The sequence below is a fragment of the Mustela erminea genome, chromosome 9, assembly GCF_009829155.1.
Source record: "Mustela erminea isolate mMusErm1 chromosome 9, mMusErm1.Pri, whole genome shotgun sequence".
NCBI classification, from domain to species: Eukaryota; Metazoa; Chordata; class Mammalia; order Carnivora; family Mustelidae; genus Mustela; species Mustela erminea.
Window position 1 is genome coordinate 79,115,217 of NC_045622.1, and position 26,484 is coordinate 79,141,700.

At 37.4% G+C, this 26,484-nt stretch overlaps 2 protein-coding genes across 5 annotated transcripts in view; one reads left to right on the forward strand and one right to left on the reverse strand.

The window, feature by feature from the left end:
* The window catches only part of ANO3 (anoctamin 3), a 411,475-nt gene that overhangs the window by 367,495 nt on the left and 17,496 nt on the right, over nt 1-26,484 (forward strand). For all 3 annotated transcript variants that reach the window (XM_032359616.1, XM_032359617.1, XM_032359618.1), the window contains 6 exons: nt 1,528-1,610; nt 2,032-2,172; nt 2,690-2,854; nt 15,366-15,402; nt 20,788-20,899; nt 21,655-21,712. In XM_032359616.1, the coding sequence (XP_032215507.1) occupies nt 1,528-1,610; nt 2,032-2,172; nt 2,690-2,854; nt 15,366-15,402; nt 20,788-20,899; nt 21,655-21,712 (596 nt within the window). The remainder of the gene's footprint in view (nt 1-1,527; nt 1,611-2,031; nt 2,173-2,689; nt 2,855-15,365; nt 15,403-20,787; nt 20,900-21,654; nt 21,713-26,484) is intronic.
* On the reverse strand, nt 7,701-8,750 carry LOC116599650 (galectin-3-like). Of its 2 annotated transcripts, XM_032359623.1 has the most exons (2): nt 8,535-8,750; nt 7,701-8,480 (listed from the first exon to the last, which is right to left on the reverse strand). In XM_032359623.1, exons 1-2 carry the CDS (start codon nt 8,686-8,688, stop codon nt 7,852-7,854), a joined length of 783 nt encoding a protein of 260 aa, XP_032215514.1. In that variant the 5' UTR covers nt 8,689-8,750; the 3' UTR covers nt 7,701-7,851. The 2 variants fall into 2 exon arrangements, with proteins under 2 accessions (XP_032215514.1, XP_032215513.1); XM_032359622.1 differs by having other exon boundaries at nt 7,701-8,750.

Sequence of the window (26,484 nt, forward strand, 5' to 3'; positions counted from 1 at the left end):
AATGATTGTGATCTACTAATTTTATAGCAGATCCAGTATTTGGAAAACCTCATTTGTCTTCCTTTCAGTGGAGCTTGGCTATTTCGATTCTTTTAGCCTTATCTACTCTCTTTAAACTTTATATAAAATCAGTAGATAGCATGGAGAGTAGGCTTGAGGAAAAAATAATTTTTAAAAATATGAAGACTGTATGGACAATAACTCGCAAGAGTTTCAGTCCTGACTGTGCCATTTATTGACTGTATGATCTTGGACACAGTAATTTTATACCTTTGTTTCAAAAATCTGATGATAGTAATACCTGCCGTATTTACTTGTGTTATGAAAGTAATCAAATTAAATCATGTGTAAGAAAGCACTTGTACATTTTGAAGTGTGACAACAATGTAAGATAGTGTGATTATGAACATTATATTTTCTAACCAATATCAGGGCTGATTTCTAATTATAAAGGAAAAAAAAAACACACACAACCTCAGAATCCTCTTCCCCTGGCATTTCTTTACTTGCAAGGCTAGAGGAGAATAAACACAAACTGGGAAGAACACTTCACTCCTTTACACTGTATTGTTTGTGATGGTGGTGTTTTTCCAATAGCATGTGTTTCTATGTTTGCGCTATTATTCTGTCTTCATTATAACTCTCACTGCAATATAAGTTAACTTTATTTAGATGACTGTGTCTGTCTACTAAATTAGGAGATCCCAGAGGTTGGAGTACCTTGCCCAAAATAAGAGAACAGCAAATGGATGGATGGATAGAGGGATGGGTGGATGGTTACATGGATGAATGATATCACAGTTTTTAAGAATGCACCTATGAGGTCTTAATGATGTTTGCAAAGTCCTGAATGCTGAGGTGAAGCCCTCTTACTAGAAAGCAAGCAATCTGTCTCTCAGCTGTTTACACGGAAAATCCAGTTAATGATTCAGCCATTTCTTTACTGTTTCCACTGAGTCCTCTAGTCTATGCTAAATTCATCTAGAATATTCATCCAAGAGTATCTTCTCTGGTCTTTTTCTCTTCTTCTCCTTCCACCATGGTAACCTTGTGCTTTTCCTCTCTCTCTCCCACCCCATCCTGGAGGAGTAGCATCTAGTCTTTATTGTCATTCCTGGCTGGAGAAGCCCCCCCCCCCTTTTTTAAGGTCTTTTATGTGATTCTGAAGTAGCATATACAAAACAAAAGGGATGATGTATATTTAGCTCACTAATACTGACCTTCTATTATAACATCACTTTCATGGGCCAGGCTAGCAAAGGCCTATGCTTATTTAATCCACTGAAAAAACTACTCTCTAGGGTTCATGCTGATAGCAGTAGTCACAGACAGGGAAGAGAGGATGAGGGGAAAAAAAAAGTTGTATAAATTGTATAAAATTAATACAAATTTAATTTATTTTAATAATTTAATAATATGGCAGAAATGCATTAATCCCAGAACCAAAAGTAATGATAAAAGAATGCGATGTGGTTGGGCAATGAATAATGATGATGATGATGATGATGATGATATTTTTATCTATAGCTACAGTCTTCTTGGAGTTTTGGAAAAGGAGAAGAAGTACACTGACCTATACTTGGGACCTTATTGAATGGGAAGAAGAGGAGGTAAGATGTTAGGAAACCAGGAGACAGAGAAACTGGAATAACATATGGTGCAGGAAATTATTCACTGTCCTTAACATCCAAGCTGAAAGGAACTAAACACTGTTAGGTTTTCCTTTGATGTTTTTTACTCCCAAGATTTCTTATTTCATGAAGTTAAGAAAGATCGTTGATGAGGTAATGTCATTTTTTCAAAGACTTTCACAGTGTTTCCTAAAATTACATTAGTGGAAAATTGTGTTAATAAACTATAGTTTAGGGTTTATTTGGAAAATAATTTTCATTTTATTTTTTAAAAGTTACTTCTTTTCCAAGACTTACTATAAAAGTCGGTCAAAATGCAGGGATTTTGTTCCAGCTATTGGATATATGTACCTTTTTAATTTATGACTTTGATAGGTAGTAACTTTAGTTTCTCTTATAGGAAACACTTCGTCCCCAATTTGAAGCCAAGTATTACAAGATGGAGAGAGTGAATCCCATCAGTGGAAAACCTGAGCCACATCAGCCTTCCTCAGACAAAATCACTCGTCTTCTTGTCTCTATCTCAGGAATATTCTTCATGGTAAAGTACAACCATAAATATCAGAATGTTCTGGGATCTTATATTTAGAAGGAAATTCTAAGATACCAATTCATTTTGTGAGCCTCAGGGTCAAACCATATCCAGTTCAGTACATTTAATACATACCATTAAACAAAATTAAAATCACAGCAAGTCAAGGAGTGATTACAAAGAGAGTTTGGGAATATCTTTAAATAAAACACTCTTTGAAAGAAACAAAAACCATCTAAAATAAAATGGAAATTATATGAGTTGTCCTGATTAATTAAAACTAAGCATTCCACTTGAAAGTGGAAATTTGAACAGTATCTTACAACTTGTATTTTGACTCTAATGTAACTGAAGGAAAAAAACTTAAAGGAAAAAATTGAATTTATGTATCCTTTCTTGGAAAAGCAAATTCCTTTAGCTCTTTGGACTGGGGATGGGGAAGGGGCAATATCTTGGTCTGTGGTATTGCTTTTGCTTTGTCAATTATGCAAAATACGGATGTCTTCTCCTGTCTCCCATATTGTAGATTTCTTTGGTGATCACCGCAGTGTTTGCTGTTGTGGTGTATCGCCTGGTTGTCATGGAACAGTTTGCATCATTCAAGTGGAATTTCATCAAACAACACTGGCAGTTTGCAACATCGGCTGCTGCTGTCTGTATCAATTTTGTAATCATTATGGCCCTGAATCTTGTAAGTGTTTACAGTTTTCAAAAGGTTAAAATGCATAGGTAGGGGAGAGGTCTATGTTTCCTTCATGCTTGGATTGTATTTTACAGGAAACCAATGAGTCCAACCCATGTTTCCATCAATGGCAACTCAGTTTAGCAGAAAAAAATTAATCTATGTGGTTTGGATGATGGGTTTTTTTTTAATTAAAATCAGTAACAGTTGTATTGTCTTCCTTGTCCTTTGAGTTTATAATCTTGATGAGCAAACATTTCCATTCATTGAGTATCTATGTGTGCTGGAAAAAGGGCTATGCTCTTTTTATTCAAATAAAGCATCTTTTGGTTCAAAAACTGAACCTCTGTGGAGAATCTGTTATAAAAGTATAGGAAAATCTGTTTGAAATTGAAGGCTTGTTACTTCCAAAGCCTCACTTGAAATAGAAAATAGCTACTCCATGTTTCTTTCTCTGGGTCTAAACAATTTTCTCTTTCCTCCCTCCTTTCCTTCCTTCCTTCCTTCCTTCCTTCCTTCCTTCCTTCTTTCCTTCCTTCCTCAGTATTTTCCGTTTGCATATCTGCTCTGTTCTATTAGGAAATGTCTATCTTGCTTAATGTGACCTGTCTTCTTTCATGCTGTGGTATTGCAAAGATTTTGTTATCTCCTTTGGTTCTAACTACGTGATCATGTTGGTTTCTATAGGCTATTTAACTGAGATCACCCAGTATTTCAATGTACTAATTTTTCAGAGCCAACATCTGATTGGTTCAACATCACCTACACTGATTGACTTGTGAACTCTATGGCTGAGAGGGCATTATTGTATCTACCTTGGCCCACATCTTCAGCAAGGTTTATGGGTAGGGTCCTATTCTCTGAAGACAGGAGGCATTGACTAGCACATTTAGGGTAATAATCTCTTTAATTAATTTAATTAATATCTTCAATTCTTCCAACAATGCCACAAGGCCAGTATGCTCTCTATTATGTAAATAAGGAAATGAATCTGGAGAGCTTAAATAGCTCTCCCTAGATGAGACATATATTAAGTGTTAGTACAGGCATATTTACATCATGAGATAATGTCTGAAGATAGGTGAGCAATAGACAAATAATGATGTTTATATTATGTAAAGTAATGTGCATTGAGTCTATATGTGGGTGAACACTGATGTTACATGTTTGGCCTGGAGAGGGCTAGGACCATCTAAAATAATCAGAAAAGTGAAAAGTCACTGTGATAAATAAGTTTTGATGCAAGGATGGCAGTTAATATCTCCTACTGGAGTCTGCTTTCTTCAGATTCCTTTTTGCTTTGTGGAAGGAAATTACTGTTTACAGTATCTCCAAATAAATCACACAATATGTTGAGTTTATGTCCTTGACTCATAAATTAAAGTAAATGATAAACATTGAAAAAACACAATATGGGATGGAACAGCATGGCTGGTCATGTGTGAAAGCACTATAGGTTGCACATTACACAAAGTCACCACATTGTGTTGTATTACACATACCACATTTTACACACACCACAATTGATGGGGGAGTCATTCACAGAACAGACATTGTGGATTTTTATATTTATGGTTATGCTCTTATGGTAGATAGTGAAAGATATTGTTTCTAACAAAATCAATTGTTTTTTTTAAATTTAATTTTTTTCAGTGTTCCAAGATTCATTGTTTATGCACCACACCCAGCACTCCATGCAATACATGCCCTCCTTATTGTTTTTGACAATTTTTCCGTAAACAGAGATTATTGGGGTTGGCTTCATTCTCTGAGGAAAGGAGCCTAAATACTTGATGTGTTTATTTCTAGGTAACACAATCAACTGGTCTGGTCTTAAATTGACTCCATTTTCTTATCTGTAGTAGGCTGGTTGACATAAAAATGACTATCTAGGATCTTATAGTCTAGTGGGGACAGAGGACACAGTGAGGAATGAATGCATCATAGTTGAAGCACAAAAGGCTCTAAGTAAAATGGGGGAAAAAATACTGCTCAGGCTCTCATCACTTTGTGGTGCCTGTTGCTCAAATTGGTGTCCTGATAAAAAGCAGTAGACATTAGATACAGGCAAACCGAAGATTTGCACTTTATCTGTGGGATCCTGGCCAGACCCTGTAACATCCTTGAGTTTTAATTTTTTGATCTTTCATGTGAAGGTGATAAAACTAATGCATAGGGGAGTTGAAAGATTAAATGAGATCCTCTAGCAAATAAATGGTGCCCAATAAATGTTAACCTTTTTCTATTTGGTTCTCTTTAATATTTTAAAATTTTATTTCTCTTTAAAAGTCTCTATACTCTCCTATTCTCTTTCTTGCAAAATACTAATATTTTATTTTTTCCCTTTCTCTTCATCTTTAAATCATAGAGTTTATTTATTAATCCTCAGTCCAAGTTATAGAAATGCCAGTGATCTTTTTTTGGTCTTTCTGAATTTATTTATAATTTTTTCATTCTTTTTTAAAATTGTTACCTATTGCCCATTCATAATTTTTTAAATACTCAAGAGTTGTCTTTAGAAAAAGAATCACATCTAAGGTGTTGTATTATGTCTTTTGATCAAATTTATGTCTAAAATAGAAGAAGATTTAAAATATTTAATTAGTTCATGTGAAAATTATACCACTGTGCTAATTTTCAGTAGTCTTACTTGTTTTTTTTTTAATTTTAATGGTATTTCCTTATTTTTAAAAAGTGGATGTTTTGTATTTTGTTGTTACTTAGGTATTTTTTGTTTGTTTCTTTACAGCATAACAGTATTCATTGTTTTTTGCCCCACACCCAGTGCTCCATGCAATCCATGCCCTCTCCAATACCCACCACCTGGTTCCCCCAACCTCCCACCCCCTGCCCCTTCAAAACCCTCAGATTGTTTTCCAGAGTCCATAGTCTCTCACCTATGGGAGTCTCTCACTAAGGGAGGTTCACCTCCCCTTCCAATTTCCCTCAACTCCCTTCTCCTCTCCATCTCCCCTTGTCCTCCATACTATTTGTTATGCTCCACAAATAAGAGAAACCATATGATCATTGACTCTCTCTGCTTGACTTATTTCACTCAGCATAATCTCTTCCAGTCCCATCCATGTTGCTACAAAAGTTGGATATTCATCCTTTCTGATGGAGGCATAATACTCCATAGTGTATATGGACCACATCTTCCTTATCCATTCGTCTGTTGAAGGGTATCGTGATTCTTTCCACTGTTTGGCGACCGTGGCCATTGCTGCTATAAACATTGGGGTACAGATGGCCCTTCTTATCACTACATCTGTATCTTTGGGGTAAATACCCAATTGTGCAATTGCAGGGTCATAGGGAAGCTCTATTTTTAATTTCTTGAGGAATCTCCACACTGTTCTCCAAAGTGGCTGCACCAACTTGCATTCCCACGAACAGTGTCAGAGGGTTCCCCTTTTTCCACATCCTCTCCAACACATGTTGTTTCCTGTCTTGCTAATTTTGGCCATTCTAACTGGTGTAAGGTGGTACCTCAGTGTGGTTTTAATTTGAATCTCCCTGATGGCTAGTGATGATGAACATTTTTTTCATGTGTCTATTACTTGTTTTTTTATATGTATTTTTTCTTTCTGAAATTTACTATTGTTATCTTTTTTAGTTTTGCATTATAAAATCAATACATTTTTATTATATAAAGTACTGACAGTACAAAGACGTTAAAAATATTAAGAAAAGTCACTGTTTTCTACCCAAAATGCCACTCATGTCCCTTCCTATCATAAACTAATTGTACCCATTGGAGGTAATCAATGTTAATGGTTTCATGTCTATTTATTCCCCTCACCATCAATTATTAGTGTCTTCAAAAGAGTACCCTGTGTTCCTGGTTTTGACAATTTGTTCCAAAGACCTTCTGATCTTCAAAAACATCTTAAGTGAGTTAGGAACTGACCTAATATTTTTGAAGGTGGAAAGTATTTCATAGGGGAAATGAAGAAGCCAATGTGTTTCAATTAACCTTTTCTTGGGAAGGCAAGCATGACAACTCTGGGAACAGAACCTCCAGCTCCAGGAGTCAATCCTTGGTTCCTACCCAGGGAAATAGCTATCTTTTTTTCACACAAGCTGAAGCATTTGCCATGATCAGAACCTGTAATAAATAAAATAGGAGCTTTCACCTTCATACATTTTCCCTATCAAAAGTTTCTTTTTATTTTCACTGATAGCTCAGAACATTGAAATTTGGCTTGAGTCTCCCTTGGTGTACCAGACTCCAATTTCATATTATTCCAGTTGTTTCTTAATCACCCGTCCCTTAAACTCACTCAGCCTCATTTCCAACCCGCGCCCTCAGTTACTGACCCTTTCCTAGAATCACAGTGAACCCATATTCGCGCAGTCTTCTCTCTCACAAGCTTCCTCTCACTAAGTCTGAATACTTAGAGGCTCAATATATTCCTTCTTCCAAAGTACTGCTTTTTACAGATAACGAAGGCTGAACTAGATGGAGTGAATCTCCTAACTGTAGAAATAAAACCTCTAGAGGCAGATGAGGATAGTGTTATTTTTGTCATAAAAATAATCTTTTGAGGTCCTCAAAATCCCACTAGCTCTACTTAATTCAATACAAGAGCCCATGTAACTGCCTAGTCCTATAATTCATCCGTTGTTCCTTATAGAATGTAAGACTGACTATCTTTTCTCTAATTATTTATTTATACTTGTTGGGAATTTTGACATAAAGATTTAAAGATTGTTGGAAGTAGAATCAACCACAAAACCTCTCCTTTGCTCTTGCAACTAATTTAGGAAAAGATTTTTAAATGGATTTTAGTATAAAGGAAGTGAACTACACAGCCAACTCAACAAATGTGAAAAGAATGTTCTATTCCTCAGATTTTTTTTTGAACTCTTAGAATGTTTATTAAATCAAAGATTTACAAGGACAGTGATGAATAAAAGTGAAATTTTTCAATCAGGAAACATGAAGTTTCAATGTGTAAGGGTTTATATTCAATTTCATTTTTTTTTTAAATCTCCCTTTAAGATTATATCATAACATGTGAAGCACTGGTGAGATCTATGTCACCAGAAATTCCCAGTTTGCTGATTTCCTGGAGATTTTTCATCCGATGATTGTACTGCAACAAGTGAGCATCATTGACCGCAACCTTGAAGTGGTCAGATTCAACCAGCACTTGTATTTTGAATGGTTTACCACTTTCGAATGGGAAAGTCGCCTGTCTTTCTTCCTTTCCCCAGATGTTATCCAGCTTTGTATTACAAACAATGACTCTCTTGTTGTCCTCACTGAAGCGTGGGTTAAAGTGGAAAGCAACATCATTCCCTCCCTTAAAATCTAAAGCAAATCTGTTTGCATTGGGCTTCGTTGTGCCCAGAATTGTTATCAGCATGCGAGGCATGACTCCTCCAGGCAAGGGCAGGTCATAAGGTACAGTCAGTGGTCCAGCAGGGATGCCAAAGGCGCCAGCAGCGGGCTGGGCTCCAGGAGCACTTGGCTGTCCAGGAGGCGGGTAGGCCCCAGGCCCACTCGGTTGCCCAGGGTGGGCTCCTGGTGCAGGTGGTCCAGGATAAGCAGGAGCTGTTGGGCCAGGGTAGGGTCCTGGAGGTGCCTGTCCAGGATAGCTGCCAGGAGGGGCCTGTCCAGGATAGGCTCCTGGAGGTGCCTGTCTAGGATAGCTGCCAGGAGGGGCCTGTCCAGGGTAGCCACCAGGAGGGGCCTGTCCAGGGTAGGCACCAGGATAGGAGGCCCCTGGGTAGCCCCCTGCTCCAGCAGGCTGGTTTCCCCATTGACCAGGCCATCCTTGAGGGTTTGGGTTTCCAGACCCAGATAAAGCATCATTAAGTGAAAAATTGTCTGCCATTTTCCCGACGCCTCGGCGCTCGCTGGCTTGCTGAGGGGGCGGCTTCTGGTGAGGTGCTGCGATCCCTATTCCTCAGATTTTATCAGTGTAAAACCTTAATGCCCTTCTAAATTTATGTATTCCCTTCCTATCCAGGATGTTAACACATGTCACAGATTATCAAACAGCTCATCTGATTTACCTGAACCCACAGGATTAATTTAAGGTCATAATCAGATAAACATAGATTAAAACCATTAATATCAAAGTGCTAACTCTTTAAAAAAAATTCTACCACCAAAATGATTGACCTGGAGTACCAAATGCTATCTCTTGTTATGTTAAGACCAACACTAAATATGCAGCACATAAAAATGTGCTTTTTGTTTCTTAATAGCTAGACTTTGTGATCTCTGTGCAACCGTATTCTCCAAATGAGGGTTTGGCCTCAGTCAAAATAGTCTATTAATCTAATATGCTTTTCAGCTGTAATCTATATAGGCATGGCAAAATAGTTTCAATTAGTCAAACCCTTTTTTTTTAATCAGGAACTTTAAATATTTAAAGTACACAGCCATAAATTTAAAATCATTCATTCATTTTTTTTGTCTCTTTTATCACATCAGTGATTGTTGTGAATTTTGCTTCTGTAGCATCTCTCTTAGCTATTCCCTACTGATCATTCTCACTTCTCCTTCCTTAGTTCAGCTACTTGTCATTTCTAGCTTGTACCATTTCAGTAGCCTTCTAACTGTTGAGTCTTCCTGTCTTTTTCAACTTTTCTCACCTCCCTTGTACACTGCTCTTAGAAGGATCTTTCTGGGGCACCTAGGTGGCTTGGTGGATTAAGCACCCAACTCTTGATTTAGGCTCAGGTCATGATTTCAGGGTCTTGAGATGAAGCCTCTAGTTGAACCCCACACTCAGGGGGAGTCTGCTTGAGAGTCTCTCCCTCTCCCTTTGCCTCTCCCACTCATGCTCTCTCTTGCTCTCTCTCTCTAATAAATAAATCTTAAAAAAAAAAAAAAGAAGAAGAAGGATATTTCTAAATCACAGATTTGATCATTTTATTTTGTACTTGAAAGTGCTTAGCGGGTTCCCATTGCCTCTGGTATAAATTCTAAATTCTAACAAGGCATGGAAGCCTCCCGTTATTTCAAGCCAGTTTTCCTTTCTTGTATTGTTTAAAGTTGGATGCCCTCCCTCCCTCTCACACTCTGCCCTCCAGCCTACGAGGTCCCTCTCGTTGGCTGCCCAGCATTCTGCTTTTTCATAGCCCTGTCTCTGTTCACAGTGCTCCCTCTATTTGCCTTCTTTCCTTTTATCTCCGTGGAGGCTGTTTCTTTATCTTCGGAAATTCCAATAAAGGATCACTTGCTCCATGAAGTTTTTTCTCGATCCCATATGTAGAATCGAATAATCTCCTCTTTGTGTTTGTTCTTCTCACAAGGTGCTTGGACATGCCTAGTCTCCCTCCTTATCGGACTGCCCTGATGGAATTAAACACTCCTTCTTGTGAATGCTCTTCTGTTTACTGTGCTTAGGCATGCCTCGTCTCCCAGTCTTAGGGTATAAGCCCCTGACAGTGGGGCCTCCTCACTGTTATGTTCCCAGGTCTTTGCCTAGGCTTAAAAGACATTTAGAATATATTCTTCAAATAAATTTTAAATATTTCATTCTCTAAATTTCCTAGCATCTTGAACATTATTCACATTGGAAAGAGCTTAGCCTCTTGAATAATTGTTCAAAATTATTTTTGTAGCTGGAATTCTCTTTTCAGTGTCTTTCACATTTGTAGCACTTGTGATTTTCAAACTAATAAGTAACGAACATGCATCGTTTAAGCTTTCAAAACAAATGGATCATGGCATCCCTCAATAAATGTTCAATGTGGGATAAAAATAAGGGTAAAAATAATGAAAATTGGATTATAAGTCCATCTTATAGATCATGAAAGTAACTTAGATTGTTTCCTATTCTTGCTGTGCTTCAAATCACCTGGAATACTTGAAAAACTAGAGAGCCCCGAGTCCCCTTCAGAATTTCCCTTGTGGAGCTGGGAAATCTGTATATAAAACAAAACATTCAAAAATATTCTCCCAGGGGCACCTGGGTGGCTCAGTGGTTTAAGCCTCTGCCTTCAGCTCAGGTCATGATCTCAGGGTCCTGGGAGCCCCACATTGGGCTCTCTGCTCAGCGGGGAGCCTGCTTCCCCCTCTCTCTCTGCCTGCCTCTCTGCCTACTTGTGATCTCTCTCGGTCTATCATATAAATAAATAAAAATCTTTAAAAAATATATATTTTCCCAGTGATTCTGATCCTGTCAGTGCCTAACATAGTACTAGGAAATCACTGATTTAAGAGATGTGAGGTAATTTTGATACACAGCCAAGATCAGAAACTACATTTTCAAAGATAAATTGCAAGTAATTTAACAAGATTAAAACCTCAATTTATTTTTTAACACCTCTTATCAGACATATAATTAAAAATCTACAGAATTTGAAAAGCCAAAATTTGAAACCAGGAATTACTCTTCACTAATCCCATTTTTTTTTCTTTAATGTTGCTGCCCATAAAATGCTATTATACTACTTAAAGGTGCCATAAACAGCTTGGTTAATGTCAGATATTTCCAAGAAGATATTTTTTTTGTTTGTTTTTAGATTTTTTAAATTTATTTAACAGAGAGAGAGAGATCACAAGTAGGCAGAGCAGCAGGCGGGGTCCTGGGGGGGAGCAGGCTCCCTGCTGAGCAGAGAGCCCAATGTGGAGCTCAATTCCAGGACCCTGAGATCATGACCTGACGTGAAGGCAGAGGCTTAACCCACTCAGCCATTTAGGTGCCCCTCCAAGATTTTAATAAAATTTAAAAATATACGGTTATTCCAAAATGTATATTCTTGTTGCTTGACAATCAAACATTAATTAATTAATGAAGAGATTACAGCAGCTTGTACTGGGTAATTTTAAAGAAAAAACTGAAACATCACAGAAGGATTCTTATAGTTTGAAATATCTGGAATTAAGCCAATTAAACCACTTCAACATTGGCAACAAAACAATGAACTCATGGGACACCTGGTAGGCTCAGTCCATTAAGCGTCTGACTCTTGGTTTCCGCTCAGGTCTTGATCTCATGGGTTGTGAGCTTGAGCTGGCACTGGACTCTACGCTCAGCTGGGAGTTTGCTTGAAAATTCTCTCCCTCTTCCTCTTCCCTACAACTAAAATGAATTTTAAAATAAGGAATGAACTCTTTTTTGTATTCTTCTTCTCATTTTAAAATCCATGTACTATCTGTACACTATAACCTAAAACAAACAAACAAACAAACAAAAAAGAAGGAGAAGAATAAAAGAAAGGACAGCTCTAACTACATTTACCTAAAGTATTCCATGTTGGTTCTGAACTCTTTCACTTAGGGATTTATTTCCATCTCTAGATTTGAGAATATATATTCCTGTGTTTCTTTCATGGGCCTCACCACTGAAGACCTCAAATGTATCTAACTTTCTTAATACCGGGTTCCCAGTTCCAATGAAAATAGGTCATTGTGGAATAGGGTGATCGTAGGGTTTGACAACACATCTCAACATGGAAAAGAGGTAATGCCAAATGACTCATTTAATAAGAAGACTCGCTTTCTAGACAAGTATTTGTTTAGTTTGTTCATGTTTATATCCATGGTTTCTAGAAATTCAGAGAAGTAGATTACTGGGAAAGAACAGTCTATCTTTGATTCTGCAAAATTCTGTTTTGAGCTCATTTTTACAGCACAAGTTGGACTGTAAGGCTCTGACTCAGACATGATGAGCACTAAATCGAGCGTGCCCCTTCACAACAACTTTGCCCTTTCAGTGCCTTTGTCATTCTCATTTTTCCCCAGTGGATTTCTGTGTAGCACCCCCAAACCAAGCAATAGTGGGAAGATGATGACTTCTTAGCTCAGAATGAATTTTAATGACCTAACCATGGACTACCAGGCTCTGAAAACCTGCTCCCCTCTGAGATTTCTCTCACTCATCTCGTAACTAGCTTACTCTTTTACTGCCTCCACTCCTGAACCTCCAACTGCCTTGCTCTTCATGAAACAACCAAGCCCAACCAGTCTCATGGCATTTGACTTACTGTCAAGCATTTCCAAGGTGCTTGGCTCAGATCTCTTCCTGGCTCTCTCCCTCACTTCATGCATGAGCTCTATGCTCAAATGCTACCCTCTCAGAGAGGCTTTTCTGATCACACTATAAAATAAATACTCGTGCCCACCACTCTTCTCTAGGCCCACAGCCTGCTATATTTTCCCTTTCCTGACTAGTTACATAATTGTTTGTCTCCAATTGTTTTCTCTCCATTTGTCTCCAAGCCCTGGGATTTAAGTTCAGTTAAAGGAGAAACTACCTGTTCTCTCTCTACGTGGCCCATTTGAAAGTCCAAATAAATATTTTTATATAATTAATATATATGACTAAGAATTTCAGCTTACTGAATGCACTAGTGAATGATGTTTAAAAGTATAGGTTCCCCAACATGAGATCTATCTATCTAATGTACATACATAGTGTAGTGACCACAACTGTCCCTGAACCCCTCCTCACATCTCCTCCTCCCGCAATGTATATCCATTTCCCCCCTTTTACACACACACAGCCCATGATTTCTGTCATACACCATACAGTGGATATATCTAAATTATGGTTTCTTGCAGCGTGCTTTGGTTTCGGAGTTAACAAGTCAGTCTTCATGGGTTGACTTTGTAGCTCATCATGGTGGTGCCAGTTAGCTAGCTTCTGGGCCTTAGATGATGCAGATTCTCAAGTCCCCCAGAATGTTTCCCAAGAGCACTATTTCCAGGGGTGATACAGCATTTTGTGTGTGTGTGATTTAGAACATTCTTCCAAAGGATATTGTAATCCATTGGTGCATCAGCTGTAGATATTTCCGTCCCAGACTTGCAGACAGTTTCTATGTGCTAAGAATTAAGACAGAAATCTTAAATGTTTCTGTGACAAAGCATAGCATAAATGGTACAAGAGACCCACATAGCAAATCTCGACTTCGCTACACATTTAGTAGCATTAACTTAGGCAAGGTACCTGATGTTCTAAGCAAGGGTTTCCTGTTCTGTAAAATGGGGATCATTATACCTTTGTGATAAAATTGTTGTAAGGACTAAATTAAATAATAGTATATATAAAGCACTGCTTAATACCGGCCAGATACTTGAAATGGCAGTTATTTAAGTAAAACTTTTTTTTCATTCTCCATGAGAGCACTCAGTTTGGTGCTGGAATTATAATATTACTCAAGTACTATTTGTTGATTTTTTAAATCTACCTTATTATACTCTTTGGACACCCTTGTGTAATCATCTTACTTAATAAATAGGGCATGGAAAAGAACATGTTACAGTAAAGACAATTTTGGTGCTCATGAATTCAAAGTAATCTTGTTCAGAAATTTGAAAAGGGCAGTTTATGCATATAGTTAAAAATAAAAACAATAGCAACAACAGAACTGCATAAGAGGTAGAATGAAATATTTATCCTCAACATAACCTTTCTGTCTCAAGGTAACGCTTTAGAGGAAGAGGTAGGGTTAAATCATGGCTAAGATGAATAATCACGATAGTTCTACTGAAAGAAGATGAACAACTTTTAGAGTGTCCAGACACCTACCTTTTAATTTTGTATGCCAACAGGCAGAGTTACTGGAATTTATAATATAAAGAATAATTTGTTGAATTGTGGGGTTAGTTATAGTTACATACACACACATATACCCACAAACACATACTATCCTTCTGTCTATAATAAATTTGTTTTCCCATCTAGGTGTACTTGGAATTTTGTGAGATACGTTTCCTTTCCTTAAGTCTGTATGAGTGGTTGATTGAGTAGTAGGGGAGGGGAAAAATGAGGCAGAATGTGAAAAATATCACCGTAGGGGTGCCTGAGTGGCTCAGTCATTAAGCATCTACCTTCGGCTCAGGTTATGATCCCAGGGTCCTGGGATCGAGCCCCTCATTGGGCTCCCTGCCCAGTGGGAAGCCTGCTTCTCCCCCTGCTTGTGTTCCCTCTCTCTGTATTTCTCTCTGTCAAGTAAATAAATAAAATCTTTAAAAATTAAACCACCATAAAACTATCTGGCCTGTGACTGACTTATGGATTTGACAGATTTGACTTAACCAGTCTTGTTTTAAATAACCACCAAACCACTGTTGTTCTTTTGGAATGCAAGCTATCATGCTATGTTCCTCTTAGTTTGGAAAATTTCTTTTCAATAATAAAGAATTCAGACTTTTACTCAGCCTTTCAGCATAGTAAAAAGTACATATAATTTAGTGATCAAACACCATGTCAGCCACTGATTAGCTGACTGACTTGTTCTGCAAAAAGTTTTAAGTTTTTTAAAGTCCCATTTCCTTGACCTGTAGAATGGAAATAAAGACAGCTACTGCAAAAGACTTACTCTTACAGAAATCAAGTGTGTCTGTGTATCTACACATATTTATAACATGTTTATATTATGTACATTTAGTTTGTGTATATATGTAAAGCACCACATAGTAAGTTTTAAAACATGCTCGCTTAATTAAAAATGTAGCCACTTAATAGAATACACTTTAAATGTTTCCTTGAATAGTGTCAATAGCCTTTTCTAGAGGGAAAGAATAACATTCACTGTTCTCTTATTACAGGCTTATGAAAAAATTGCTTACCTTCTCACCAACTTAGGTAAGTCCTTCGTTTTTACTTAGCTCCTTAGTAAAAGAATAACATATGGGCATATCAGTCTGTAGTTTTTTATGTACTCTTGCATTTTTAATGTCAACTTCAGTTATGTACATTGTCACTCAGATTGAAAGACATACATGGGAAGTTGGAGCAAATTGCTTAACTATAGAGAGGAACTCTCCCTAGGTGGGAGTGCTTTTCTCTTTCTAACTTTTCAGTTCATTGGGGTTTTCCCTAAATTTTTATTTTTACCAAAATATTATACTACATAAATGAAATTTAAAAGGCAAAGTAGTATTGAGAAATTTATAATTAAGGGGTGCCTGAGTGGCGCAGTCAGTTATGCATCCCACTCTTAGTTTCAGCTCAAGTCATGACCTCAGAGCTGTGGGGTCAAGCCCCAACTCAGGTTCCATGTTCAGCTCGGAGTCTGCTTGAAATCTGCACTCTCCCCTCTTGCCCCTCCCATTTGTGTGCTCGCTTGCTCTCTCTCTCTCAAATAAATAAATAAAATATTTTTTAAAAAATTTATAATTAAAACCAGTACTCTGCCACATTACCTATTCTTATTTTCCATTTCCTGAGAGACTACTTTTTCTTTTATTTTAGGAATTTCTTTTGTTATTTCCAACCCTATTTCTAAATAACATATTTCTTTGACGTTCTTGGATTTTTCAGGTTTGGGAAGCTATTGCCTTTCCCTTATAAATGACAAGACCTTAGGTCTTAGCAGTTCCTACAGCGTTCTATCCCTGTACACTTCCTCATCTACCACCTGTTATACACACACTACCTCTCCTCCTTCCAAAGTAGCTATATTCAACAGATTTGAATTTTTAGTCAAATTAATAATTGGTGTTTACATCATTGTTTCTATATAACTATTTTTTTTTATGTAAGGTGTGGTATATGCTATGATGTTTCCTTTCTTATACAATCTTTATAATTTCATGAAGCTAATAATAGCACATTTTTCTTTAATTTTCTCCATACTTTCTTAATTTATCTCAAATTTTCTGCTTCAACTCTGAATAATCTATAAATACATACAAAACCATCAGGTAGGCTACTCATTTTATTTTCTTCTTAGAGTTCCCATCCCGAACCTACTGTCTCCTCCACTCTCGAGGGCCCACCCTTATTGTGGTTGGTTGCATCTATGCTTCCTCTCTCCCGTCCTCTAGGAAATCCTTTTACCTTTATTTCTCTCAGTAGGGTATCACTCTTTGGATCCATTGGTGTTCTTTTGTCTTGGCTTAATTCCTTACTTTGCTGCCTGGAAAGGAAATTTCTTGAGACCTTATGTGTCTGAAAATGCCTTTTCTCCATCCTCAAACTTGGTTTTGGGTCCCTTGGTTTGTGAACAAAATTTTGATTACAGAGCTATTTGAGCAGTGATCTTTTATTGTTTGAAAACTCACCAGATCCCAGGCACTATGCTGGACACTCTGCATTGATTTTGTTTTATTGACTTCCCAATTTTACGACAGTAGGGTCCCTATTGTGAGAATTTGAAAATCAAGATAATTAAGTTGAATAAGTAGAATTTAAACCCCGGTGTGGCAGAGTTCACTTAATTATGGTGGAATAACTATATCATTCCACAATTGCTTCCCCCTATAATGCATTTGCTGGAGCACCAAAGTTTGTAGAGGGAAGAACTGGGCCCTAAGTCGGGCTCTGGAAATAAGTGGTCATATCCCTTGGAAATTCTGTGACTGTGAGCAAGTGTTCTCTCTCCATTCTTTGTTTCCTTCCTCCTTTTCCTTCCACTGCTTCTCTTCCTTTGGTTCTCCCTCTGTTTTTGTTTTTTTGAGTCTCAGATTTTGTTATTGATAAAATGAGAATGATAGCATTTCCTGTTTCACCACTGCTGAGGATTGGCTGTCTGACATATGACAAGTGTTCAGAAAGTGGGAATGATCTGTTGCATTGTTCTTAAACCCTCTGAGCTGCAGTTTCTTCCGCTAGATAATGAAGCACTTTAGATTGTCTGAAAGCTTTCCTCTAGCTCTGGTTCTCTATATTCATTTGCTTTTAAAGTATTTTATGCCGAGGATGGAAGCAAATCTGAGGAAATTATTTGGAGGATCATAATAATGGGAAACAGAAGTTATTTTTTTTTAAAGATTTTATTTATTTATTTGACAGAGACCACAAGTAGGCAGAGAGAGAGAGAAGCAGGCTCCCTGCTGAGCAGAGAGCCCGATGCGGGACTCGATCCCAGGACCCTGAGATCATGACCTGAGCCGAAGGCAGTGGCTTAACCCACTGAGCCACCCAGGCGCCCACCAGAAGTTATTTTTTTTTTAAAGATTTATTTATTTATTTGACAGGCAGAGATCACAAGAAGGCAGAAAGACAAGGCAGAGGGGGTGGGTGGAGGAAGGCAGGCTCCCTGCTGAGCAGAGAACCCGATGTGGGACTCGATCCCAGGACCCTGAGATCATGACCTGAGCTGAAGGCAGAGGCTTTAACCCACTGAGCCACCCAGGCACCCCTAGAAGTTATTTGTGTTAAGTACCAGGAGCACCAAAGTTTGCACTTTCCATGTATAACTCATGACATAGTACCTATGGATTCATAACTATTAATTAATAATGAATGGTCTATACTAATTTAAATTAACAAAAATAATATTTTGTTTAAAATAATGTGTATATAGACATAAATATATGTTTACTATTTGAATATTTATAAATACATACATAATAAATATTCAATATGAATACATACAAACACAATAAGTATATGAATACATACACTGCACATTGGAACTGCCATCTGCTTGGCACTGAATTGAACGTAGCTTGTGTTTGCAATTCCATCCTCACCCTACTGGTCCTCAAGTCCCGGTGAAAGGGAATTCTGGAGCCACAACCCAGCATTCTGACTTCACCATAGTAAAATGTAGTGCCTGGTGAGTCTGCCCAGGTACCCCACTTGAGTATCAATCTGCTCAGCCATCAAAGGCACTCCAATTATAGGCAGCCATATATATAATAAATCCATATATATAATAAATATGTATGGCATTGTATTCTGTGTAATTTTAGACTGTGCAAATTTGTGCTTCAAATTAGAAATTAGGTTTTACTTCCTGGTAGAGGTAACACATTTTTTTATTTAAAGAAACTTATAAACTTTATGTTTCTTGACTTATTTTTAGCCAAATATTTTATTTTTGAAAGTCACAAAAAAAATTAAAGTTTTAATCCTACCACATTTTTTATGTGAGAAAAAACATATAATATTTGACCCAAAGTGATGTTCTTTTCAGTTTGGTTTTATGGTCCAAATGACAAATTATTTATAATAAAGAACTAAAGAATCTATAATATGAATTATCTATAAAAAATGAACACGGATTCCAAAAAGCAAATTAAGCCAAACAATCAAGTTTCAGTTTTGTCAAATAGAGGTCAATTCAGGAACAAGAGCACATATATCAAGAAAATAGTAATGATAAAGTCAGATATCACCATATTAATATTAGGCAAACCAGAATTTTATATCTGTTTAAATGGGAAAGAGAGATACAACAGTCTGCCAGGTCAGTGTAACATGATTTCTATACATCTTTTTATAAACCTTCAAAATATAGAAAGCAAAACATAATAGAAAGGCCAAAAGAAAGGACTGACAAATCCATACTCAAATATAAGCCACGATATAAAATATTTGGATGTCAAAACTAACAATCTGGGACGCCTGGGTGGCTCAGTTGATTAAGCAGCTGCCATCGGCTAAGGTCATGATCCCAGCGTCCTGGGATCGAGTCCCACATCGGGCTCCTTGCTCAGCAGGAAGCCTGCTTCTCCCACTGCCTCTGCCTGCCACTCTGTCTGCCTGTGCTCACTCTCTCTGACAAAAAACAAAAAAACAAAACAAAAAAAACTAACAATCTTCTCTTTAAATATATATAAACTGTATGCTTACCAAAGTATATATATTCTTTCCAAATACTTAATACATAGACAAAACATATCCAAGTAATCTGACCATAAATGAAAACAACTTTTTTGCTCCAAAGCAGAAATCACACAGGAACATTTGTGGATCATGATGCAATAAAATCAGAAATGGAGATCCAAAAACAAATTACACAACGGGAATTTTTTTTAAAATCCATATTCTCATTTCCAGATAAGTTTTGTACTAAATTCACAAACTGTTTGGAATGAAAACAATAGTGAAAATACAGCCCACTAAAACCCTGAGGATATGTGGGTTCTCCTGGCTGCTCTCCTGAGTGCCCACCCAAGTCAGCCTTGGGGATGCCCACAGACCCCTGTCACTTCTGTCACATATTGTAGTTGGGCTTGGAATCCTCCAGGACCTGTTCCTATTCTATTACTGGATCATGCACCCATTTTGGGCAACCTTTTCCTTAAATCAGATCCAATCTGTTTTCTTCCTTGAATTCTTTAATTATATGAAAATATACATTAGCTGTGCATAGAGATCCTCTATCATCATTTGGATACTGGGCGGGAGCAGAGACTGCAGTCTACACTGCCATCTTAATTCAGTCCCTTGCATCATTTTGTTTTAAGAGTCATAGAAACAGGGACACCTGGGTGGCTCAGTGGGTGAAAGCCTCTGCCTTCAGCTCAGGTCATGATCTCAGGGTCCTGGGATGGAGCCCCGCCTCGGGCTCTCTGCTCAGCAGGGAGCCTGCTTCCTCCTCTCTCTGCCTGCTTCTCTGCCTACTTGTGATCTCTGTCTGTCAAATAAATACAATCTTTAAAAAAAAAAAAAAAAACGGGGGGGTCATAGAAACATGAGATGTGAGAGTAGACAAGTTCTTGAAATCACCTCATCTAAACTCTTTGTTTCATAAATGTTAAAACTGTTAGCCAAAAAATGTAGAGAGATGTACTTGAGATTACCAGAAAATTAGGTATAAAGTTGAGATAGGAGCCCAGCTTCTATGACTAAGGTAGCCTTCTTTCCTCTTTACCATTCTACTTGAGTCTGTGCAAAATACCCATTCTTCAAAATACTCTGTGGACAATTTCGTTCCTTATTGAAGCATAGGCAGTTTGAGCGCAGGACTGATCCAATGTACATGGCTACTTCCAAATGACAACAGCAGACAGAATCCTGAAAATCTTTAGATATTATTAATAACAGGCATCCTATTTTTGTAGTTGTGGGGGAAGTGTGAAGATTGTATCATTGGATCCTTTTATCAACTATGTGTGCACAGCATACACTCTCATTCACGTTTTGCAGATGCAGACCCTAGAATTCAGAGACACTGAGTGCCTCATGGAACTAGTAAATGGCTGAACCAGAAGTGAAATGTGGGGCTTCTGATTCTCTCTCCATATTTCTTGTTATTCACCTCCTTTATGTAAACACACCCTGTTTTCCTTTTAGAATATCCTCGAACAGAATCTGAATGGGAAAACAGCTTTGCTTTGAAGATGTTCCTCTTCCAGTTTGTTAATTTAAATAGTTCTATCTTCTATATTGCTTTCTTTCTGGGGAGGTAAGTCAACTTTATGGACATCATCTTTGTAGAGTGAAAAAGACTGCCAACAGTTCCATTGCCAATTTGTTAATAGAGGTGGTGAATCCTTGTCCCCGGCCTTCGAAAACTGCTACTCAGCCTTCCCATGTGTTTTCCATCAAAAGACTTCTAAGTCCAGGGCTCTGAGGTGCCACTACCAATTAAAGTAGGCATACAGAAACAAAGCGTGTGTGCCGTACTTTGGTTGGATTATGATTATCTGATCATGAGTAATGATTTTGTTAAATAGGAAATGATTTTTGTACAACCCTAGGATATAGTTCCTTAGTGTGGAAACTTCTCCTAACTATCACGTCAACATTTTTTCCTACGTTTCCTGCACAATGGAAGCATATTAAATAAACTATGCTTAATGCTCCAGCCAATGCCATGGAAACATACTAAAACTAGAACCATTTTAAACTAAACAACTCAGTACATTACATTAATATTCATTAGCTAGGTCAACAAAACATTAAAGATCTACAGGTGAAAGTGGAAAATTTCCTTCGGTTGTTTTGTCTGGACTTTCTCACCCCATTGGGGGTGAGAATTGAATTCATACACCACTTTTTCCTTTTAAGTCAGGTACTTTGATGTGTCAGCATGGCGAAAGTCTACAGTCTGGGGACAAGATGCACCAGTAAACATTTATGTCTACCAACCCATGCATTAGTAGATGTTCTTCAGTCAATCCCACATAAATGCTAATGAGTTAAAATGGCTTTTTACAGATTTGTAGGCCACCCAGGACATTACAATAAACTCTTTAACCGGTGGAGACTGGAGGAAGTAAGTAACCTTGTAAGGGTGGATGTGGGCCTGGGTGTGGATATGGGCCAATGACCATGGGAGGGAAGTGAGGGGAAGGAAAGAGAGAGAAGGTGGGTATATGGAATTTCAGGCATGCTGAAGACACATTTTTTATAGACAGTTCTTATGGGTTCAGAAAGGAAGGAACTACATCTTTCCAAAAAAAAAAAAAAAAAAAAGTTGTGATCTTAAAGGTTAAACCTCAAAATCCTGACCTCAGCTCTTTAATTTTCTATCAAACCCATTTCCTCCATTCACAAAGCTCAGAAATTTAGATCCAAGGACTTCACATTTTGGAGGAATTATTATAATCTATTCCATGGGTTTTTAAACTTTTAAATATGTTAGGCTTCCTTTTAAGCTGGGAAACTTCATCAAAAGACATCTTATTTGAAACACCAATCTATAAATATGCAGATGTATATCTTCCAAATCCTATAGGTTTTTTAATTAATTTTTAAATATGTATGTCATGGGAACAAAAGGTCTAGTATTGCTAGAGCACAGGGTTAAACAGATTGTATATTGTCACTGAGACGGACATACGGTACTCCAAAATGCAAGACCCTACCTTATAAAATGCAAGACCTTATAAAGGTCTTATAAAATAAAGACCTTATAAAATGCAAAATGCAAGACCCTTATAGACCCTACCTGTGGTCTATAAGCCCACTTCCTCAGACTTTTGCCAACTGAAACATTTTAATTTTCACCAATATAACATCTAAAAGACACCTTCTTTTGATTTCAGATCCTTTCATTTTGAGTGAGATGAAGTGTGTTTTTCATATGTTTGTTGGATATTTTCTGTTTCTGTGTGTATGTGCTATCCTTGCTCATTTCAAACTGTTTTTCTCGGTCCTAAAAATTATAAAAATTATAAAAAATTTCTCTGTCCTAAAACTTGTAAACTAGTAACATTAGGCTCTAACCTTACAAATTTGCTGCAGATAATATTTCTCATTTCCTTATTTGTCTTAATTTTGTTTTGATAATTAAAAAAAAACTCTATAGCATTTTTCATTTAAAATATCACTACTATTAATGACTTCAGGCATTTATATCATGCCAAAAATGTGTTTTTCATTCCAGAAATTTAAAAAAAAAACCCTCATGCTTGTACTTTTCACCAATTTTTTAAAAAAAATATTGACATCTTTGGTGCATTGGAAGTTCATTTTTGTGTAAAGAGTAATCAAGATTCTCCCCCCACCTCAGCTGGCAGTTACATATTTAACTAATAATACATTTTTTTATCATTTGGCAAAATAAGATTTCAAGATCTATCGTTGATTGATTTATCATTGATTGATTATTTATCATTGATTCATCATTCTACATCTTGAAATCATATCTACTTCTGGACTCTGTTCAATCTCATTGGTCAGATTGTTTATTGCTCCTGTAGTTCAAAATCTTTTTGATTATTCTAATGTAAAATCCAATTTAATATGTGGTAATATTAGTAAGAGGTCATAATTTAGAAAGACGCTAAGAGAAGTTTCCCTGAGAAAAGAGTTAATTCCATCCTATCTAAAAATTTCCACCAAACCCAGGAGAACCCTCGTTGATATTATCTCCTTAGAGTCTTCTAGTTGATTGAAATACATGGAGAAAGCCTAAAACTTCTCAATAAGATGCTTTACATCATAGAAACCTGAGCTCACCTGCTAACCTTGCTGCTTATTAATTCTTTGCCCTTAAGTTAATCCCTCTGAATATCTGTTTCCTCATCTGTAAACTAGCAGTAGTAATACTTAGGTTGCAAGTTGTTTACAGATAGGAGATAATTTGTGTAACACAATTAGCACAACCCCTGGACTTTGGAAGGCACTGTATAGTTTGTAACTGATAGTTATCAATGCTCTGTCTCCACAACCACATAAGTATTCTCCTCTTAGATAAGAACAGATGAGGGCCTTAAATAATTTTAGGCCTTCAGAAAGTCCCCAATCAAACTTGCAGTTTTCACTCATAGCCCACAAGTATGACTGTATTTTCTAAAAGGCTTTCATGTACTTGGTTTGGGACCCAAAGCTTACCTTTTATTAGGAATGTTTGACTGGAATTAGCAAGGGTACTGTGGCGAACAGGTGGATGGATATGCCTATCGATGCCATTTTAGAAACTGCCGTCACCAATACTTTTGTTTAATTGGATATTTTTACTCTTAAGGGTAAGATTATTGGAAGTCATGTTTCTTCTTTGGAAGTTCCAGGGAAATTATTCCAGTACTGGTGTCAGGAAATATGTTTCATAACCATCCTAGACATTTTCCACAATATTTATGGCACACACAATGGCCACATTTTCCCAAAAGATTTTTTTTTTTAAATCAGTGAAATGAAACGTGGGTTTTTGATAGACTCTAGAAATTCTAGAATTGTAGATATAAATATGCATAATGGAAGATAAGAACTGATCGTCAGAATTCAATCAGGCAGCAAGCATTTTTGACACATACTCCATTCTAGGCCTCTGCTGGGTAATATGGGGTATACAAATGAAAAAGTCCCTTTCCTTTCTTGATGATGTTGATACTCCCAAAGAGAAGAACATAACCATGTTATGTAATAAGTATTGTGTCTTGGAGTCTGACAGTCTGCATTCTAATTCTGCCCCACCCAAATCTTTATATCTCTAGGTCTTTTGTAAACTGTGATAGGAGTAACTATCTCAGTAGGACTGGTGAGTGGTGGATAGAATTGGGCTCATGCATGTAAAATCCCTGGCAAAGGGGCGCCTGGGTGGCTCAGTCAGTTAAGCATCTGCCTTCAGCTCAGGTCATGATCTCAGGATCCTGGGATTGAGCCCTGCATCAGGCTGCCTGCCCAGCAGGGAGCCTGTTTCTCTTTCTTCCTCTGCCATCCCCCAGCCCCTACCACCCACCCCCCCAGCGCCATGCTCTCTAGCTCTCTCTATCTCCGTCAAATAAATAAATAAAATCTTTAAAAAAAATAAAATCCCTGGCACAAATAATGATAGCCATTATAAAGAAAGCAAAATGAACCTCGATTTTATTTAAAACATTTTGAACTAGCTATACTGACTTTTCCTCATACTATACTGTATGTAATATCTCACATAAATATTTTATGTAAACCTGTATAAACATGTTAATAATGATTAATATTTAATGAGTACTTACTATACACCAGCACCTTTCAGCAATTTTTCCTAACTGCTCTACATATGTTAATGCAAAAATTCTATTATACTCATCTTGCGGATGAGGAAACAGAAATTTAGACAAGTTATATAATTTGCTACAATTATAGAAACATAAATTGATGAAGTCATCAGTTAGATTCAGCCAACCCAGCATCAGTGGCTGCACTTTGAACACCGTGCTTTCCAGTCACCATTGGGATAACATAGAGGCAAACTGAGAACATAAAGGAAATTGACTTTGATGAGAGAATGCTGTGTGGTTGCTGACTTGCACATGTAAATTGAATTTAGAGTAAACATAGCTCCTGTGAAAAGAACATCAGTGTCAGAATCTGATGGTCCTATCTGCCACTGGGCTTCATCATCTCCAAAATGGAGATACCAACACCGATCTTAGGAGGTTCTCAGGAACAGCCAATGAGAAAAATATGTGAAGGCACTCAGCTGTGGGTTGTCCACAGTCAAATGATTTTGGGTGTGCAATAGGAATGGAAGCCTGGGTGTCCCACACACCCATCCATGCCCTTTTACTTATTCTAAGTATAGGCTTTCTTACCAAATGAATTTTAGAGTATCGAAGGACTGGATTTTGCTCAAGAGAACCATTATTTGAGGAGGGCAGATCCACAAAAACTATTGGATCCCTTTCTCTGCCCTATAAATCACCAAGCCATGAAGTCTCAATTTCAACAAAATTATAAATTGTCTTTCGTTGGCCTCCCCACTTTGGCCTACGATTGTGGAGAATGAGCCAATCACATGGTTCAATAATGGTCTTTTTTTTTTCTCTTTCTACACAATAATATGCTTTGCTAAACCATCCCTTCAAGGCAATATTGGGTAAATAGAATTCATCTTTAGCATCATGTACAAGAGCAGAGGATTGGGGTGCAGGAGACCAAGGCTTTCAATTCCATGTCAGCAATCCACATTGTATGACCTTATACATGTTAATTCACATCTTTCAGTCTCTCTATAAAAATGAAGCGTTTCATCTTGCAGCTGTGATGTATGCCTCTGTAGCTTAGTAATTACTCTGTCTCAGACATTCTATGGAACCCATTTATCATATATATGTGGCAGAACTCAGGGGGTCCTAAATTCATCCTAGAAGGAAGAGGCATGCTTCAATGGGAGAACTGTGACTTCTCTACACAATAAAAATTACCACTGGCAAGCTTCTCTCTCACTCTCTGACTCAGTTTAGGGAGTTTTAAATTACTGGGCTGGAACCGGAAAACCAGGCTCTTCATGTCCTAATTATCTGTTCCCTTTGAAGTCCCACTGGTACCAATATGATAGAAATAGAAACTGAGGATCAAAGCTCTAGTGACTATTGTTCTTATGAGGAGGACATGAACCCATTTGTAAAGAGACAGACCCACGCTTTATCCTCTACAGTACAAAGTTTTCAAGCAAAACATGTCATTTGCAATTTTCATTGTAATCACATTTTTGTTTTGGAGGGGTTTCTAATTCTAACCATTTTTGGACATCTGAAAAAGCAGAGGAGCACAAGGAAGGCAAAATTGAGATCATACTGACGAGGCATTCTGTGGCATGTTTTTTTCACTTAAAAA

Bases quoted from the DNA above. Each gene is read 5' to 3' on its own strand.
- LOC116599650 (XM_032359622.1), bottom strand. From the start codon at position 8,688: ATGGCAGACAATTTTTCACTTAATGATGCTTTATCTGGGTCTGGAAAC.